The 18,087-nt window shown below is 46.2% G+C and overlaps 1 protein-coding gene across 6 annotated transcripts in view; it reads left to right on the top strand.

The window, feature by feature from the left end:
- The window catches only part of plxnb1b (plexin b1b), a 243,306-nt gene that overhangs the window by 173,137 nt on the left and 52,082 nt on the right, over window positions 1-18,087 (top strand). For 5 of the 6 annotated variants that reach the window (XM_080181719.1, XM_080181721.1, XM_080181722.1 and 2 more), the window contains 5 exons: window positions 4,362-4,518; window positions 6,022-6,130; window positions 9,444-9,552; window positions 15,381-16,337; window positions 17,841-17,969. In XM_080181719.1, the coding sequence (XP_080037845.1) occupies window positions 4,362-4,518; window positions 6,022-6,130; window positions 9,444-9,552; window positions 15,381-16,337; window positions 17,841-17,969 (1,461 nt within the window). The remainder of the gene's footprint in view (window positions 1-4,361; window positions 4,519-6,021; window positions 6,131-9,443; window positions 9,553-15,380; window positions 16,338-17,840; window positions 17,970-18,087) is intronic. The other variant, XM_080181723.1, reaches the window with a different exon arrangement.

The raw sequence follows: 18,087 nt of genomic DNA, 5'->3' as shown, positions 1-18,087 counted from the left end.
TTTCCTTTTGACCCAAGTCATTACTCTCTGAAGGTTAACATGCAGGTTCAGTTGGCAATTAGGAAGGCAAATTCAACGTTAGAGTTCATTTCTAGGGTTAGAATAGAAGAGCAGTGATGCATTGCTGAGGCTACATACGCCATGGTCAGATCCCATTTGGAATATTGTGAGCAGTTTTGGGTCCCATACCAAAGGAAGGATGTGCTGGCCTTGGAAAGGGTCCAGAGGAGATTCACAAGAATGATCCCAGGAATGAAGGATTTGTCATATGAGGAGCAGTTGAGGAGTCTGGATCTATACTCGATGGAGTTTAGAAGGGTGAGGGGGGATCTAATTGAAACTTATCAAATACTGAGAGGCCTGGATAGAATGGAAATAGGGAGGATGTTTCCATATGTGGGAGAGACGAGAACTCAAGGGCACAACCTCAGAGTGAAGGAACACTCCTTTAAAACTGAAATGAGGAGGAATTTGTTCAGCCAGAGGGTGGTGAATCTGTGGAACTCATTGCCACAGAGGGTTGTGGAGGCCAGGCCATTGAGTGTCTTTAAGGCAGAGGTAGATAGATAGATTTTTGATCAAGAAGGGGATCATAGGCTATGGGGAGAAGGCAGGAGAATGGGGATGAGAATCACATCGGCTATGGTTGAATGGCAGAGCAGACCCAATGGGATGAATGGCCTAATTCTGCTCCTATATCTTATTAAATTTCATTACTAAACAGCAAAATGTGGTTGCAAGAGATATGGAGCCTGGACACTGTTATGGATCTTTGCAAAGTTAGTGAATATCTTCAATTAATTCAAGGTTCATAAATATTTGACCCAATTCACCACAATTGATATTTTTTAAGGGTCAAACCATCTTCAGTTTAGTCTAAATGACATACGACAGAAGGAGTTAGGATCATTTGAGATCAGCTAGCTTTCCCTATCCTTATGTTTCCCAGGCTATTGTGGGTTACTGTCTGAAACTTGCATCTTTCTCCTTGTGGCTGAATGAGGGATTGATCCCATTCCCAGTTGCCTCTTTCATAAGAACATAAGAACATAAGAAATAGGAGCAGGAGTAGGCCATCTGGCCCTTCGAGCCTGCCCCGCCATTCAATAAGATCATGGCTGATCTGTCGTGGCTCAGTTCCACATTCCCGCCCTCTCCCCATAACCCTTAATCCCCCCTCTTATCAAAAACCCATCAACCCGCTTCTTAAAAATATTTAGCGAGGCAGCCTCCACCACTTCAACGGGCAGAGAATTCCAGAGATTCACCACCCTTTGAGTGAAGAAGTTCCTCCTCAACTCCGTTCTAAACCGCGCCCCCTTTATCTTGAGGCTGTGCCCCCGAGTCCTACTGTCTTTTTTGAGCGGGAAGAGTCTCTCCACCTCTATCCTATCCATCCCATTCATCATCTTATACGTCTCAATGAGATCTCCCCTCATTCTTCTAAACTCTAACGAGTACAAGCCTAGTTTATTCAGCCTCTCCTCATAGCTCAATCCCCTCAACTCCGGTATCAGCCTAGTAAACCTCCTCTGCACTCCCTCCAAGGCCAAAATATCCTTTCAGCTGAGTCAGGGTTGTTTGTGTTAGATACGGGCTGTTCCACAACCAGCCTCCCATCCATTGACTCTGTCTACACTTTTCGCTGCCTCAGCAAAGCAGCCAGCATAATTAAAGACCCCACGCACCCCGGACATTCTCTCTTCCACCTGCTTCCTGTGGGGAAAAAAATACAAAAGTCTGAGGCCATAGACCAACTGACTCAAGAACAGCTTCTTTCCTGCTACTGTGAGACTTTTGAATGGACTTACCTTTTGATATGATCTTTCTCTACACCCTAGCTATGACTGTAACACTACTTTCTGCATTCTCTTCTCATTTCCTACTCTATGAATTGTATGTTTTGTCTGTATAGCGTGCAAGAAACAATACTTTTCACTGTATGTTAATACATGTGACAATAATAAATCAAACCAAATCAAAAGGAAGTTTCGGATAGGTTTATCCTTTCAAATGCTGTTCCTTTACACTCATTCTGCTATCTTATTTCTGCACATCCACCTCATTGATGTATTGCTGAATTATTAATTTAAAAGCTTGGATACATTGTTACCCTCCTGATTAAATTCTCTTTAAGTTTATTCATCATCATCATGATCAGGATGCTCCTGCAATTTCAAAACCACTCTTAGATATTTAAGTTTATTTATTAGTGTCACAAGTAGGCTTACATTAACACTGCAATGAAGTTACTGTGAAAATCCCCTAGTCGTCAAACGCCGTCGCCTGTTCGGGTACACTGAGGGAAAATTTAGCATAGCCAATGCACCTAACCAGCATTTCTTTCAGACGGGGGGAGGAATCTGTAGCTGGGAATGAAGAACTGAATGAGACTCTCTACATTCCAATAGTCTACAGCATAAGCAGTTGACAGTGGAGCAGAATCGTAGAAACCCTACAGTGCAGAAGGAGGCCATTCGGCCCATCAAGTCTGCACTGACCATACTCTCACCCAGGCCATATTCGCATAATCCCACATATTTACCCTAGCTAGTCCCCTCTGACACGAAGGAACAGTTTAGCATGAAAAATCCACCTAGCTTGCACATCTTTGGATTGTGGAAGGAAACCGGAGCACCTGGAGGAAAACCCACACAGACATGGGGAGAATGTGCAAACTCCACACAGACAGAGAAGTTCAAGTGGTTTCGATCATTGCTTTTACACACAGTTTGGTTCCAAAGAGAGTCTAATCAAGACCAGGAGGGAAGCAGAGTTTTTTAATTAATATTTCAGCATCACAGCAAGTTTATTTATTATTTATCTGCTGCCCTTGTCCTTGCAGATAGTTGTGGGTTTAGAAGACGTTGCTTAAGGGATTTCAGTGTAGATGGTACGTACTGCTGCCGCTGATCACCAGTGGTGGAGGGAGTGAATGATTGTGGAAGGGGTACCAATCAAGTGGACTGCATTGTCCTGGATGGTGTCAAGCTTCTTCAGTGTTGTTGGAGTTGCACTCTTCCAGGCAGGTGGGAAATTGCATCGTCTAGTCTTCAGCCTCATAGTCCCTGTGTCCCTGAGTATAGCTCACAGAGAGCGGAGAGTTCTACACCTCTCTCTCTCTCTCTCTCTCGTCTCCAGAGCTGCGTGGTAAGGACACTTTGCAGCATTATCTAGCAGCAGCTCCACTCTCATTGTCTCCTTCTCCTCCGAGTTGTCAAATTCTTAAACGCCAAAGCTCCAATCTCTGGTGACTCATCAAACATGAAATTGAGAGCATGCATTAAGACACATGGACGGACACGCAGAACAACACAAGGATTGGCTTGTAAATCAGAAATCAAATTGTAAGAGTAGTAACATAGGACTTTGGAAAGAGATTTTTCTGTTTGAGATTTAAGAAAAAATAATGGGTATTCAGCAAATGTGTGCCTGATTTAGAGCAGGGTTAATGATTTTAGAATCATAGAATCTCGACAGTGCAGAAAGAGGCCATTCAGCCCATCAAGTCTGCACTAACAACAATCCCACTCAGGTCCTATTCCCGTAACTCCACATACTTACCCTGCTAATCTCTCTCACCTATGCATCCCAGGACACGAAGGGGCAATTTAGCAAGGCCAATGCACCTAACCCACACATCTTTGGACTGGGGGAGGAAACCAGTGCACCTGGAGGAAACCCACGTTGAGAAAGAAATTACCTGTGTGCTAAAGCTGGGCTCTCCCTCTCTCTTTACCTGACTCTGCATTGCTGCTGGGTAATTTAAAACCATGTTCTCCCAGCCCAATTGTTGGTGCGGATTGGAGCTGGGATAGGGAGAGAGAGAGAGCAAGTATTCCATTACACTCCTGTCTTGTGTGTTGTGGATGGGTGACATCTCTGAAATCAGATCCTGGCGTCTTCAGTGGCATGGTGGCACAGTGGTTAGCACTGCTGCCTCACAATTCCAGGGACCTGGGTTCAATTCCAAGCTTGGGTCACTGTCTGCTTGGAGTTTGCACATTCTCCCCATGTCTGCATGGGTTTCCTCAGGGTGCTTTGGATTCCTCCCACAATCCAAAGATGTGCGGGTTAGATTGATTGGCTATGTTGAATTGTGCCTTTGTGTCCCGGGATGTAAAGATTAGAGGGATTAGCCAGGTAAATGCTTGGGGTTATAGGGATAGGGCCCGGGGTGGGATTATTGTCAGTGCAGGCTCGATGGGTTTGTATGATTCTCTGTATATTAAACCTGGGGTACTGTGTTGTACAAATGGCAGCATTTTGTAACCTGATAGCACTTTGCAATGCCAGAAGTACTTTCTCAACCTCAGGCTGACATTCTCCTTTGTCTAAATGATTTTCTCGCTCGTCGCCAGGTATTTATTCATGTTGCCGACTTGCCGATTCTTGCTGAGGATGAGTCTTACACCTGTCGGTTTGCCGATTATTCCAGTCCAGCTGTCGTTACGGAGAGCGGTGTTGCATGCTGGTCCCCGAAAGTCCAGCAGCTTCCACCAACAATCCCAGGAACAGGTATGTGTCCAGATTGGGACCAGTGGACAGAAATCTACTGAGCTGTCAGCAAACTACAGCAGAGCAATGTGCCGAAATTCCGTGTGTTTGCGTGAAGTCCCGCAAGCGTGATTGCTAGTGATCAGCACACGTTAATTGATGGATATCTGTCTATAGATTGTTACAGTAAGAAGTCTCACAACAGCAGGTTAGAGTCCAACCAGTCTATTTGATAGTAATCTCACAAGCTTTCGGAAATGGTGTTCCTTCGTCAGGTGTTTGGAAGGTTCTGATCAGAGAAGGGTGTATAAAGTCACACACAGTTTACAGAATACTGATTAGAATGCAAGTCTTTACAGCTAACCTGCTGTTCAAGTCTTAAAGATGCAGACAATGTGAGTGGAGATAGCATTGAGTATAGGTTAAAGAGATGTGTATTGTCTCCAGACAGGACAGTAAGTGAGATTTTACAAGCCCAGGCAAGTCATGGGGGTTACAGGTAGTGCGGCATGAACCCAAGATGCCGGTTGAGGCTGTGCTGATGTGTGTGGAATTTGGCTACATATAGATGGTTAAACAGACTTTAAACTTGAGGTTGGCGACACTTCGAGGGAGTTCACTTGCGCCCATGACAAGCACGCGGGACACTGTGGTTGGTTGTTTGGTTAATTGCAAAGAACAGCTTGAAGGCAGATAAGGTGTTGTGAATATTAATGGTCTCTCCTGCAGACCCTCCCACAGACAGACTGTTTGCAGGAAGGACCTGGCATCCATGTCAGTGCAGACTTACCCACTAATGGCTGCAGAAAATGAACTTAAGACTGGGGTTCGGACATAGGACATTTATTCTATTAGATTTCCAGATCGTTGGCAAAACATTGTGTCTGATGATTCAATGATAGTCGCTCCTTGCAGGAAAGAAGTAAAGAAGTTACGTTTATATAGTGCCTCTGACGAAAAGGGCCTCTGACAGCATGGTACAGTCAGTGTGATGCCTTTTTAAAGTATCGTCAAGTGCTGTAATACAGGGAATGCAGCAGGCAGTGTAGGCACAAACAGCAATGTGACAATGGCCAGATCATCCGGTTGGCGATTAAACAATAGCCGGGACTCCCCTGCCAAAGTACTGCCGTGGGATTTTTATCATCAGCTCAGAGGGCAAATGAGGCCAAAAGATGGTTGCCGCGGGCAATGTAGCAATCCCTCAGTACTGCGCTAGAGTGTCAGTGTAAAATTTTCTGTGCTCAATTATCTGAATCGGGCTTGACCTGAGGAGGTAATGTGACCACTGATTCGGCAGGACTTGCCTTTGCAAAGCCTGGATTGGGTGCTCTCTCTCTCTCTCTCTCTCTCTCTATTAGCCTCCAGGGTACAAAATGTTGCCTGTTGGATGAGCTTGTACTTTTCCTAGATGCTGGCTTCCTGTGGGTGGCAGTTGCGGAGCTGCTTGCCTTTCCCCTTGGTTACCAATGAATGTACCCAGTGTGCGAAAAGCTCTGATCTCTGCTCTGATCTCCCCTACAGATCACGTGACCGTCAGATTACAAATAGCGTTCTTTAACATCACACTGACAACTGAAGAATTCACATTCTATGACTGCAGCGCAGTCCAGAGGCTTTCCAGAAATTTTCCGTAAGTGTTTTTGAAACAAAGAAAAAGTCAAGAAGACAAAAGGAAATGCTACACTGATTCCACATTCAATGCTGCAAGTTTGCATCACAGGCCCCGTCGCCATGGCACCATTATAACAAGTGCCACCTTTTCCTTTTCGCATTCCATTTTATAAATTTTTCCAAAAATGCACTTTATTCCGAACAATTGTAGAAGTGTGTTGCATAAGAATTCAAATTTGACATAAAGTGCTGTCCAGATCCATTTCTTTCAACCCAGTACATGGGGTGCCTCACTAAACTTGCCAACTGCAATGTAGTACATTTAGTGTTAAGCATTCTCTAATACGCACAACATTTACTGTGGGTGTTACCAGACCAAGGTAACATGATGGAAGAGTGGTATAGAGCTGATCCACAATGACCCAGTCCAAACTAAACCCTTTTACATTCTCACTGATTGTTTAGAGCCTGAGTACATTGATTTTTTTTAAATTCCTTTTTTCTGTATAAGCACAGCAGAATTCCTACAGTGCAGAACGAGGCCATTCAGCCCATCGAACCTACACCGATGACAATCCCACCCAAGCCCCGTCCCCATAACCGGCTAATCCCCCTGACAATAGGGGCTATTTAGCATGGCCAGTCCACCTAACCCGCACGTCTTTGGAGTGAACTGGAGCACCCGGAGGAAACTCATGCAGTCATGGGGAGAATGTGCAAACCCCGGACAGACAGAGACCCCAAGCCGGAATTGAACGCAGGTCCCTGGTGATGTGAGGCAGCAGTGTTAACCACTCTGCCACTGTGCCACCCATAAGAGTCATGGAACTTTACAAAACTAGAGGAAGTTTTGTTTCGTCTTGGCTCAGAGAATTTACCATTTAAGCCCATCACCTTCTACTGCACCCTTTCAAACTTAATTATTTAGAAATGCTGGAGATCTGAAACCAGAATAAAAATGTGCAGCAAGTCTGCCAGCACCGAAAAGAGAAAGATGGACTTTGATGCTTCAAATATGCATTATTCATAGAATCATAGAATCCCTACAGGGCAGAAGAAGACCATTAGGCCCATCAAGTTTGTGCCAACAACAATCCCACCCAAGCCCTATCCCCCATAACCCCATGTATTTACCTCACTAATTCCCCAATGACACTAAGAGGCAATGTATCATGGCCCATCCACCTAACCTGCATATCTTTGGAGAGTAGGAAGAAACCCACACAGACTCTGGGAGAATGTACAAAGTCCACAGAGTCACCTAAGGCTGAAACTGAACCCAGGCCCCTGGTGCTGTGAGGCAACAGTGCTATCCACTGTGCCAACATCCTGCCCCTTTTCCCAGCAACTGATTTCAGCATTTTGTACACTCCGATGATGCAGTCTTAGAGATGGACAAAGTGTTAAACTCTGAACTTACAAAGCATACTTCGCTTTCTGTTGAAACATTTCCTGCATCCAAGCAGAAAATAATAAGTCTTCCAGAATCAGACTATGGATCACAGTACTTGCTGAAAACAATTTGGAGCCCCCCCTCCCCCCCACCCCCCTCCAGTCGTGTCACCCTGTTTGCATTCACATACCCAGTTTCGATGTTGCAGCTTCTGTACAAAATGCAGCTTTATACCTTTATGCTAGGGACCCAGGTTCCATTCCTGCCTTGGGTGACTGTGTCTGTGTGGAGTTTGCACATTCTCCCTGTGTCTGCGTGGGTTTCCTCCAGGTACTCCGGTTTCCCCCAACAGTCCGAAAGACCTGCTGGTTTGGGGCATTGACCCAAACAGATGCCTAAGTGTGGCAACTAGGGGAATTTCTCAAAAACTTCATTGCAGTGTTTAATGTAAGCCTTACTTGTGACTAATAAATAAGCTTTAACTTTGTCTTTTCCCGTGCGCACCTAGCCGGTTGCCCATGTTCTACCCTCTGTAAACGTGGTGCCATCCAAAGTTATGTTGTCCTTGTCTTTATTTGCACCAGGCACGTTACCCTGTTCTCACTGCACCTATCTTAACATCCTCCCTTGATTTTAAAATTCTCCTCCTCATTTTCAAAGCCCCCTCCATGGCCTCTTCATGTCATTTGCACCAACCCCATAACCCTTTGAGATATCTGTACTTCTCTAATTCCAGCCGATCGAACATCCCTGATTAATCACCCCACTCTTGATGTGCAGGTTAGGTGGATTGGCCGTGCTAAATTGCGCCATAGCATCCCAGGATGTGTGGGTTAAGAGGATTAGTGGGCTAAATATGTAGGGTTACGGGCATAGGGCCTGGGTGGGATTGCTGTCGATGCAGACTTGATGGGCCAAATGGCCTCCTTCTGCACTGTAAGGATCCTATGATTCTTTGAAGCTCGGTGGATTGGCCGTGCTAAATTGCCCCGTAGCATCCCAGAATGTTTGGGTTAAGGGGATCAGTGGGGTAAATATGTGAGGTAAGATGCTCTGTCGGAAAATCAGTGCAAACACAATTAACTGAACGGTCTCCTTCTGCCCCGTAAGGATTCTAAAGTTTATTTATTAGTGTCACAAGCAGGCTTACATTAACACTGCAATTAAGTTAGTGAAAATTCCCCAGTCGTCACACTCTGGCGCCTATTTGGGGAGACTGAGGGAGAATTTAGCATGACCAGTGCATCTGACCGGCACGTATTTTGGACTGTGGGAGGAAACTGGAGCACCTGGAGGAAACCCCCACAGACACGGGGAGAATGTGCAGAATCCGCACAGACAGTGACCCAAGATGGGAATCGAACCCAGATCCCTGGTGCTGTGAGGCAGTCGTGCTAACCACTGTGACGCCGTGCCGCCCTATGATTGGCCATGATTTTGAGACTGCCTGAGCTTGAAGCTCTGGTGATCCCTCATTAAACCTCTCTGCCTCCCTTCCTTTCTGTAAGACATTCCATAAAACCCATCACTTTGACCGAGCTTTTGCTCATCGGAACCACATGTCTTGGTGTCAAATTTTGTTTAAGTGTCCTTGGGGAGCACTGTGGGATGATTCACTAAGACAGGTGCCGCATAAATGCAGTTCAGTTATTGAGTAAATTGCTGTACATTTCCAGCAACTTCCGTTTTCTAAATCTATGAGGAGAAGTCACAGAAAGGTACGTGCCAAGAAATTCTGTAATGATGCCTTCATCACCAAGGTATGCTGAGAATTTGCTATTGATTTCCAAACAGTCAGAAGTTTTTGCAATGTTCTTATTGTTTTTCCATCTCTTCCACACAACTTGATTGTAAGTCCTGTGATTGGTGCCTGGTTGCTGTGAGGATTACTCCATCGTCACTGACTCTGCTGGTGTTTCTCTCCCTGCTGTCTCTCTAGGTGCCGTGGCTGTGTGAGCAGTCAGTGGGGTTGCAATTGGTGTGTGCTCCAGCACCACTGCACTCACAACACTACCTGTGAGGATGAGATGATCATTTTTAATGAGAATGTAAGTGCGGGGATGGGAGGGACTGATGTGGGCAGAAGGTTGCCAAAATGGGGTTTGCCTTGGGTAGGGAAAGCATGTTTAACCAACTTACTGGAGGTCTTTGAGGAAGTCACATGTGATGTGGGTAAAGGGGAACTCTACTTAGATTTCCAGAAGGCATTTGATAAAATGCCGCGTCCACATTAATGTGGGTAACGTATTGGCATGGATTGGCTGGCTAACAGGAAGCATTAATAGGTCTTTTTCACATTGGCAAGTGGTGCAAATGTTTCAACAGAAAGCGAAGTATGCTTTGTAAGTTCAGAGTTTAACACTTAGCCCATCTCTAAGACTGCATCATTGGTTCAATGCTGGGGCGTCCACTTTTTACAATCTATATAAATGACTTGAATGTCGAGATTGTTGCCAAATTTGCTGCTGACACAAAGATAGGAAAGAAAGTAAGTTGTGAAGAAGACGTAAGGAGGCTTCAGAAAGATATTAGGTAGCTCAAGCAAGTGGGTAAAGATCTGGCAAATGGAGTATAATAATATAGGAAAATGTAAAATTGTCTATTTTGGCAGCAAGAATGAAAAAGAAGCATATTATCTAAATGGTTGGAGGTTGAGGGGCAACTTAATAGAGGTCCACAAGATTGAGGGGCATGGACAGAGTGGATAGTTAAAAGCTTTTTCCCAGGGTGGAAGAGTCAATTCCTAGGGGGCATTGGTTTAAGGTGCGAGGGGCAAGGTTTAAAGGAGATGAACGAGGCAAGTTTTTTTACACAGCAGGTAGTGGGTGCCTGGTACTCACTGCTGGGGGAGGCAGTGGGATCGGATATGATAGTGACTTACAAGGGGCATCTGGACAAATACATGAATAGGATAGGAAGACAGGGATATGGTGCCGGAAGGGTAGGAGCATGGTCGGTGCAGGCTTGGAGAGCAGAAAGGCCTGTTCCTGTGCTGTAATTTTCTTTGTCCTTTGCTCTTTGCTGAGAGATTGCAGAGCTCTGAGGTGCAGAGGGAATCACAAAAGCTTGCTATAGAAGTGCAGCAAATCGTAAGGAAAGCTGATAGAATGTTATATATTTTTAGGGAAATTGAATATAAAAGTAGGGAGGTTAATGCTTCAGTTGTACAGAGCACTAATGGGATCTGAAGTACTGTGAACAGTATTGGCCGTCTTATTTAAGGAAGGTTGTAAATGCATCGGGAGCGGTTCAGGGCAGGTTTACCAGACTAATACCTGGAAAGGGTGGGTTGTCCTACGAAGAAAGATTGGGATTACATTCGCTGGAGTTTGGAAGAGTAAGAGGTGACTGGTTTGGAACATATAAGATCCTAAAGGGTCTTTACAGGGTTGGAGACGATGCTTTCTCTTGTGGAAGAATCTAGAAATGGGGCTCACTGTTTAAAAATAAGGAGTCACCTATTTAAAAAGGAGATGAGGCAAAAGTTATTTACTCTCATGGGCATGAGTCTTTGGAACTCTCATGCTGAAAAGGTGCTGGTGGAAGCAGAGTCTTTGAATATTATTGAGGCAGAGAAATTCTTGGTAAGCGAGGTGGTGATAGGTTACAGGAAGTAAGTGGGCTGCAGACATGAGGTTACTATCAAATCAGCCATGATCTGATCATATGGTGGAGCAGGCCAAAGGCCTATACCTACTCTTGGTCCGTATCTCCAAACACTCTGGTTGATGCAGTGAGTCACTGAGCTGTTACAGAGCAGGAAGGTGGCAGGCTTCATCCCAAAGCTCAGCTCACTCAGCTCAGCTGGGGTTACGGCAGATCTCAGCATTTGGGCTCAGTCTTCACTGGCTAAAGAGAGAAAAATCTCTTGGGTACTCAATCACTCTGATTAATCCCCGCTAGAAATCTGTTCACCCGCTTGGTGAGAACAGGACTACACTCATCTGCAATGACCACCATCATGGAATAGTCCATGAATGCTCACTGTAAAGGGAGGCGATGGCCTAGTGGTATTATCGCTAGACTATTAATCAAGAACTCAACTAATGTTCTGCAGACTCAGGTTCGAATCCCACCATGGCAGATGGTGCAATTTGACTTCAATAAAAAATACCTGGAATTAAGAATCTACTGATGAGCATAGAACCATTGTCGATTGTTAGAGAAAACCCATCTGGGTCACTAATATCCTTTAGGGAAAGAAATCTGCTGTCCTTACCTGGTCTGGTCTACATGTGGCTCCAGCACCACCGCCATAATTGACTCTCAACTGCCCCCTGAAATGGCCGAGCAAACCATTCAATTTCAAGGACAACTAGGGATGGGCAATAAATGCTGGCCAGCCCATTTCCCACGAATGAGTAAAAAAAAACATTGATGGTCACTTGAGGTAATTTACACTAATCTCATGTGGAGGGGAAGAGAGGCTTGTGAGCCACGTACAGCAAATGAGAGATGGCAATTGTCTCCTGTGGTTTGATTAGTTTGTTTTGTATCTTCAGAACACACTTCCTCCTCTTTGGGGAATGGTGGGGAAGTGCTGGACGGATTAGCAGGCTGATTAGCTGCCTGTTTGAACCATGCCACGAACACTGTGGTGGGACTTGAATCTAGAACTACTGGCTCAGAGGCAGGGTGCTACCCAAGGACCAGAAAACCACCTTCACCTAGTGTTCCGTTCTGAGCGTTAAGCCACAGGGAAGTTATATCAGTAGATTTACCAGAATTATATCAGGGTCGAAAAGGGTTAAGCCAAGAGGATTAGATCTTTTTTAAAGTTTAGGCTGTTGTCATTGAGGTATTTAAAATGATCAAAGGATTTGATAAGGCAGATGCAGGGAAAAGATTTCTTCCGGGGTTAAGATTTCTTCCTTTGAGGGGTTAAGTCAGAAAGCTCTTCTCATTCCAGGGATGGTACAAATCCCAAACCCTCAATCGCTGCTGAAGCTGGAATAGATGAAAATTTAAATTGAAAATTAAAAAATTAGGTTCAATAGATTGCTGTTGGGCAAGGTTATTAAGATACAGACCAAGATTTTACCGTCCCGCCTGCCACGGGAATCGGAGCGGACGAGGGGCGGACAATGGAAAGGTCTGTTGACCTCGGGTGGAATTTTATGGTTTCGGGACAAGTGAGGCTGTAAAATCCCGCCCACAGATTGGCTGTGATCGAACGGAATGACAGAACAGGCTTGAAGGGCCACAAGGCTGCCTCCAATGCCTTAGTTTGCAGGCATGAGGTGGAGATGCCGGCATTGGACAGGCACAGTAAGAAGTCTCACGACACCAGGTGAAAGTCCAACAGGTTTATTTGGAATCACGAGCTTTTGGAGCACTGCTCCTTCATCAGGTAACTTGCCTGATGAAGGGGCAGTGCTCTGAAAACTCGAGATTCAAAATAAACCTGTTGGACTTTAACCTGGTGTCGTGAGACTTCTTAGTTTGCAGGAACCGGGCCCTGTAAACCAAATTTTAGTTTCAAACCTCAAGGGGAGAACATTTTGGGAACTATTTGCAGACCTGCTCAAATGATCGAAACCTGTTGGTGCGCCTCAGTGATTACATCCGACTGAGTAATTGGAGCTGGAAGGCCCAGAGGCCTGCTGATTAGCAGCTCCCCGGTTATCCCCGTGCTGTGCACTGCGCACGTTAACAGGTGCCTCTTGTTTAAGGTAGTGCCCACATTACACAGTGTCAGCTTTGATGCCTGATTGCAGGGTGCCAGTTGGTGCTTCTGGGTGGTCGCGCCGACTGACCAGGCAACATGGGAGCTCATCCATCAACCAGTCAGGACTAGGGGTTAATTAGCAGTTGTGCAAACGATGGGTTTCCTGCTATCCACCGAACAGGATGCTGGCTGGAACTAATTGTATAAAGTAGCAACGGAAAACAGTGCTGGAGCTTGTAACTGTAACTGTCTTCAAAGGGCCTGTCCCATCCTTTCAGGGCCTGCATATGCTCTCCGTGTTGCTGGCTTTGTAAACAGTCCATAGTGATGTACTTGCAGCATATTGATGCCATTATATTCCTGTCGTACTGTGTGGAACATCAGAGTTACATTAGCAGCATAGATGTCTGCTTGAGCTGTTTTGATAATGCAGCTTAAATGTTTAAACAACCCATGGTCCAGCAGTTACACCTTTTTAGGTGGTTCTTATTATTTTGTGGAATATGGATGTCACTGGGGCTGGACCAGCATTTATTACCCATCCCTATTTGCCCGAGGGCAGCTGAGAGTCAACCATATTGCTGTGGCTCTGGAGTCACGTGTAGGCCAGACCGGGTAAGGACGGCAGATTTCCTTCCCTGAAGGACATTTCCAAACGAGATGGATTTTTCCGACAATCGATAATGGTTTCATGGTCACCAGTAGATTCTTAATTCCAATTTATTGAATTCAAATTCCACTATCTGCCGTGGAGGGATTCGAACCTGGGTCCCCAGAACATTACGATCATCAGTCATGATTGTGATGAATAGCGGAGCAGACTCCAAGGTTCAGATGGCCTCCTTCTGCTCCAACTTTTACGTTTCTATTTGCTGAGTTTCTGGATTAATAATCTAGTGATAATATCACAAGGCCATCACCTCCCCTTAAAACTTGAAGAAGGATCTAGAAAGACCTTTGACTTTTGAACATGGTCAGTGGGCACTGTGATCCTGCCAGAGTTTGGAAGCATATTTGAAGAGCCCCGTGCCTCTCTGCGTTGGGAAACATTCCACTTTTTGTTTGTCTGTGAGAATGCAATATGATAATGTGATTTAGAGAACAGTATACAGCCACACTTGATGTGCAAATCTACGCATAGTTTATCTTGACGATCATATCACAAGAATAATATAGCTGTGAGGCAAGGAAGTTATATTAAGTATTAAATACATACATATATTAAGAAGGCCAGACTGGGAATGATGGTGTGAATAGTTTGCCAAGGGATTAAAGGTACACAGGAGACTGCGAAGGGCAAGATCTTTGGGAAATTCTTGTGTTTTACACAAGATGGTATAACCTTTTCTCGGAGCTATTTTAACAGTTGCAAGTTTGTGCCTGACCACTTCAGGCAGGCAGCTCTTTCCTGCAAAGCTGTACTCACTATCTCCAAAACACAAATCAAATCACTTTCTCGGGTGAGCTGCTCTTGTGTTAATTGTGCCTGATCTCACGTTTTATGAGCTACTCTCTGCATTAAAGGAGCTGTATGGCGTAACTAAACCCACCAAAATCCAGTTCCTTGATGCCCAGTCATTCTCCAAATGGCATCTGCTTAAAAAAATTAATGGGTAGGATTTTTCGTCTGTGCTTGAAGTCAACTGACCTTTGTATGGTTGCCCCCCTCAACTCCCTGCCCGCTATGATTCCTGTGGCGGACGGGATGGGAAAATTGCCCCCGACGTGTTCCCAGAAATCCTTAAGGAAGGAACTGTTACAAAGCACTGCTGGGAAATGTACTCAGCTGTCCTGACTCTATCGAGTATCATTCCAGTCACATACATAACAATACCTTTCTGAATAAACTATACCTTTCAAATCATCTGAAGGAGAATGCTGGAAGAAATTGGCTGTTTCTGCCGGAAAATGCTGACGCTAAACGATTTAGCCCCTCCTACAACACCAATAGCCTTTGTTAGGCCTAAATTGAAGCCTACAGCTCCATTAATGAGGGACTGCAAAGAACAGCTTTGCTGCCGTAATTTAGTGTGATTTAAAAAGAATGTGTTTCTGTTTTTAAATTGATTCCAAAATCAAAAATAATGAATTATTTTCTGTCTCTTGCTGTTCCTCTCTCCTTTGTCTGTGTCGCCCCCTCCACTCCTTTCATCTTTCCATCCTTTCTATCTTTCCTGATTTGATTTATTGGCGATCGCTCCTTGGCAGTTTGTGCTACCCTACGTGGCTCCTCCCACACTTCCGACAAAACCGCTCCGCGACGACACCACTGTGCTGCCCACCACCCTCCGGCCCACCACCGCTGCCCCGACAACCAGAGCTACAACCATCCCGACCACCCTGCCCAGCACGAAGGCCACCCCGACTCCCAGAACCACAGCACCCACCACGCTGCCGACTGCCCCGCCCACCACCACCACCACAGTGGCGTCGACCAATGCTACAGCCGCTCCGACTGCCCTACCGACCACGGTGCCCACCACGCCAGCTCCAACCACTGTGCCCACCACCGTGGAAACCACAGCCGCGCCAACCACACGGTTAACCACAGCCAGCCCGCCCATGGCCACCACTACCACAGCCGAGGCGAGCACCACCGCCGTGGTGACCACAGAATGGGCAGCGCCCGCGCCCACCACCACCACCACCACCCCCACCCCCATCGGGGACGCCCTCACCACAGGTGTGCCGACGTCGCCACCCACTACGTTTGCAGCTCCATCGTACACTAGCCCCCAAACAACAGTTGTCCCTCCCACCTCTCCGACCCCCGATGCCGCCACTACCACCACGCTGGCGCCTCCTCCGAACGGCACAGACGGAGACGCCGTTCCGGCCGCCACAACCGTCCCCCCTGCGGCTCCCACGGAGCCCCCTTCCACTCGGCTGGCCGTGCCCACTGACCCCAGACCTGATGACCCTGCCAGCTGGGCGTCGCCTGCCCCACCCTCTGATTGGCCTGTGAAGGAGGTTGGTGAGTGGGAGGAGCCAGATCCTTGGGTAGACCCTGCGCAGATTGAGAACGACACAGCAGTCCTTTCAGCCGCTGCTGTGCTGCTGTCGGGTGACGGAGATGTTGAGAACCCTTCTCCTGCTTTTCTCCATCTGCTTGCCACTGAAGTCGACTACCATGTTGAGCCTGGCTCTCCATCCTTCTCTGTACAGGTGAGATTAACTTTGTTCCTTAGTGGCCAACCGTTTGAGTTGACTAGGTAAGCAATGTCCATGGTTTGGTTTTGCATTGCCCACTGGGTAGCTTTATTTCTACCTAAAGGTCACTGAGGTATTACTCTCTTTCCTCTACTAAAAAACCTTATTTTCTCCATGTTGTCATTATAACTAAAGCGGCACACTGGTTAGCACTGCTGCCTCACAGTGCCAGGGACCCGGGTTCGATTCCCGGCTTGGGTCATTATCTGTGTGGACTTTGCACATTCTCCCCGTGTCTGCGTGGGTTTCCTCCGGGTGCTCCTGTTTCCTCCCACAGTGCAAAGATGTCTGGGTTAGGTGGATTAGCCATGCTAAATTGCCGCTTAGTGTCCGCAGATGTGTAGGTTGGGGGATTAGTGGGGTAAATACAAGGATATGGCTTGGGTGGGCTTGTTGTTGGAGGGTCAGTGCAAATTCAATGGGCCAAATGGCCTCCTCCTGCACAGTAGAGATTCGATAGTTCCTGAAGTTTGGTGGATTGGCCGTGGTAAATTGTCCCTTAGTCTTTCAAGCTGTGTAGGTTAGGGGGATTAGCAGGGTAAATGCTTGGGGTTACAGGAATAGGGCCTGGTAAGATGTTCTATTGGAGAGTTGGAGTAAACTCAGTGGGCTGAATGGTGGCCTCCTACACTGAAGGGATTCTATGAATTAAGCCTTGCGACATCAGAATAGTTGTAATTCCCATCGATGTAAATGTTTTAAAGTAAAATATTTTTGAATAAAATGTTGTGGGATTGATGGGCTGAGTGTCCAGCACCGTGGTGTTGTCAATGTGTTTGTTTCGATGGGTGTTTTGTTTGCCAGTGCAAGGATCGGTTCATCATCAGATTCGAACTGAAATGCTGCCCACCTTAGGATCGAACTGCTAAAACCTGTGAACAATTATCAGAACATGACTGCTTCCTCACAGAGCCAGGGACCTGGGTTCGATTCCCAGCTTGGGTCACTGTCTGTGTGGAGTCTGCACATTCTCCCTGTGACTGCGTGGGTGCTCTGGTTTCTTCCCACAGTCTAAAAGACGTGCTGGTTAGGTGCAATAACCATGCTAAATTCTCCCTCAGTGTACCCAAACAGGTGCCGGAAGGTGGCGACTAGGGGACTTCCACAGTAACTTCACTGCAGTGTTAATGTAAGCCTACTTGTGACACTAATCAATAAGCTTAAACTTCAACTATGTTGCCAGCAAATTCTCTCCACCGCCTCTAATTGTCTGCAAAGTATTTGAAAAATACATTTGAAAATAGTGCCAATAAATTGGTCATTCTTTTGTTTAGTAGCATCTTTAGTAGGAAAAGCGTGAGGTGTGATATTAACCAGGAATGTTCCATGTTGATCATTTTCCAATATTTTGAGGTTGATTTTTATTTGAGAGGTTGCCACTGGAATGGCATGTCATAGCTTTGCTGGTTTGCTGTTGTTTGCCCAGTGAACCTCTCTGTGTATGCGGTCTTTGTGCAGGGCCATGAAGCGATGAATAAGGGTCCCGCGGCTTGCCCCTGTGTCAACTCTGTCCAAGGCTCGACCCTTCTGCCGGTCAACACGGAGCGCAAGATAACGCTGGCAGGGCAAAACCTCCATTTCTTTCAGGTCAGTGTGTCCGGGATTACACTGGGGAAAATGAAACGCGGATTGGAAATACGCTGCAGGTGTCCCTGTCTCTGAAGAGAGAAGACACGGGGGGAGGGTAATGTTTTGGGTGGAGCCA

The sequence above is a fragment of the Carcharhinus amblyrhynchos genome, chromosome 3 (assembly GCF_965287045.1).
Source record: "Carcharhinus amblyrhynchos chromosome 3, sCarAmb.v2.hapA, whole genome shotgun sequence".
Lineage (NCBI taxonomy): Eukaryota > Metazoa > Chordata > Chondrichthyes > Carcharhiniformes > Carcharhinidae > Carcharhinus > Carcharhinus amblyrhynchos.
Note: the sequence above shows the minus strand (reverse complement) of the source record. Positions and strands in the feature narration are given on the sequence as shown.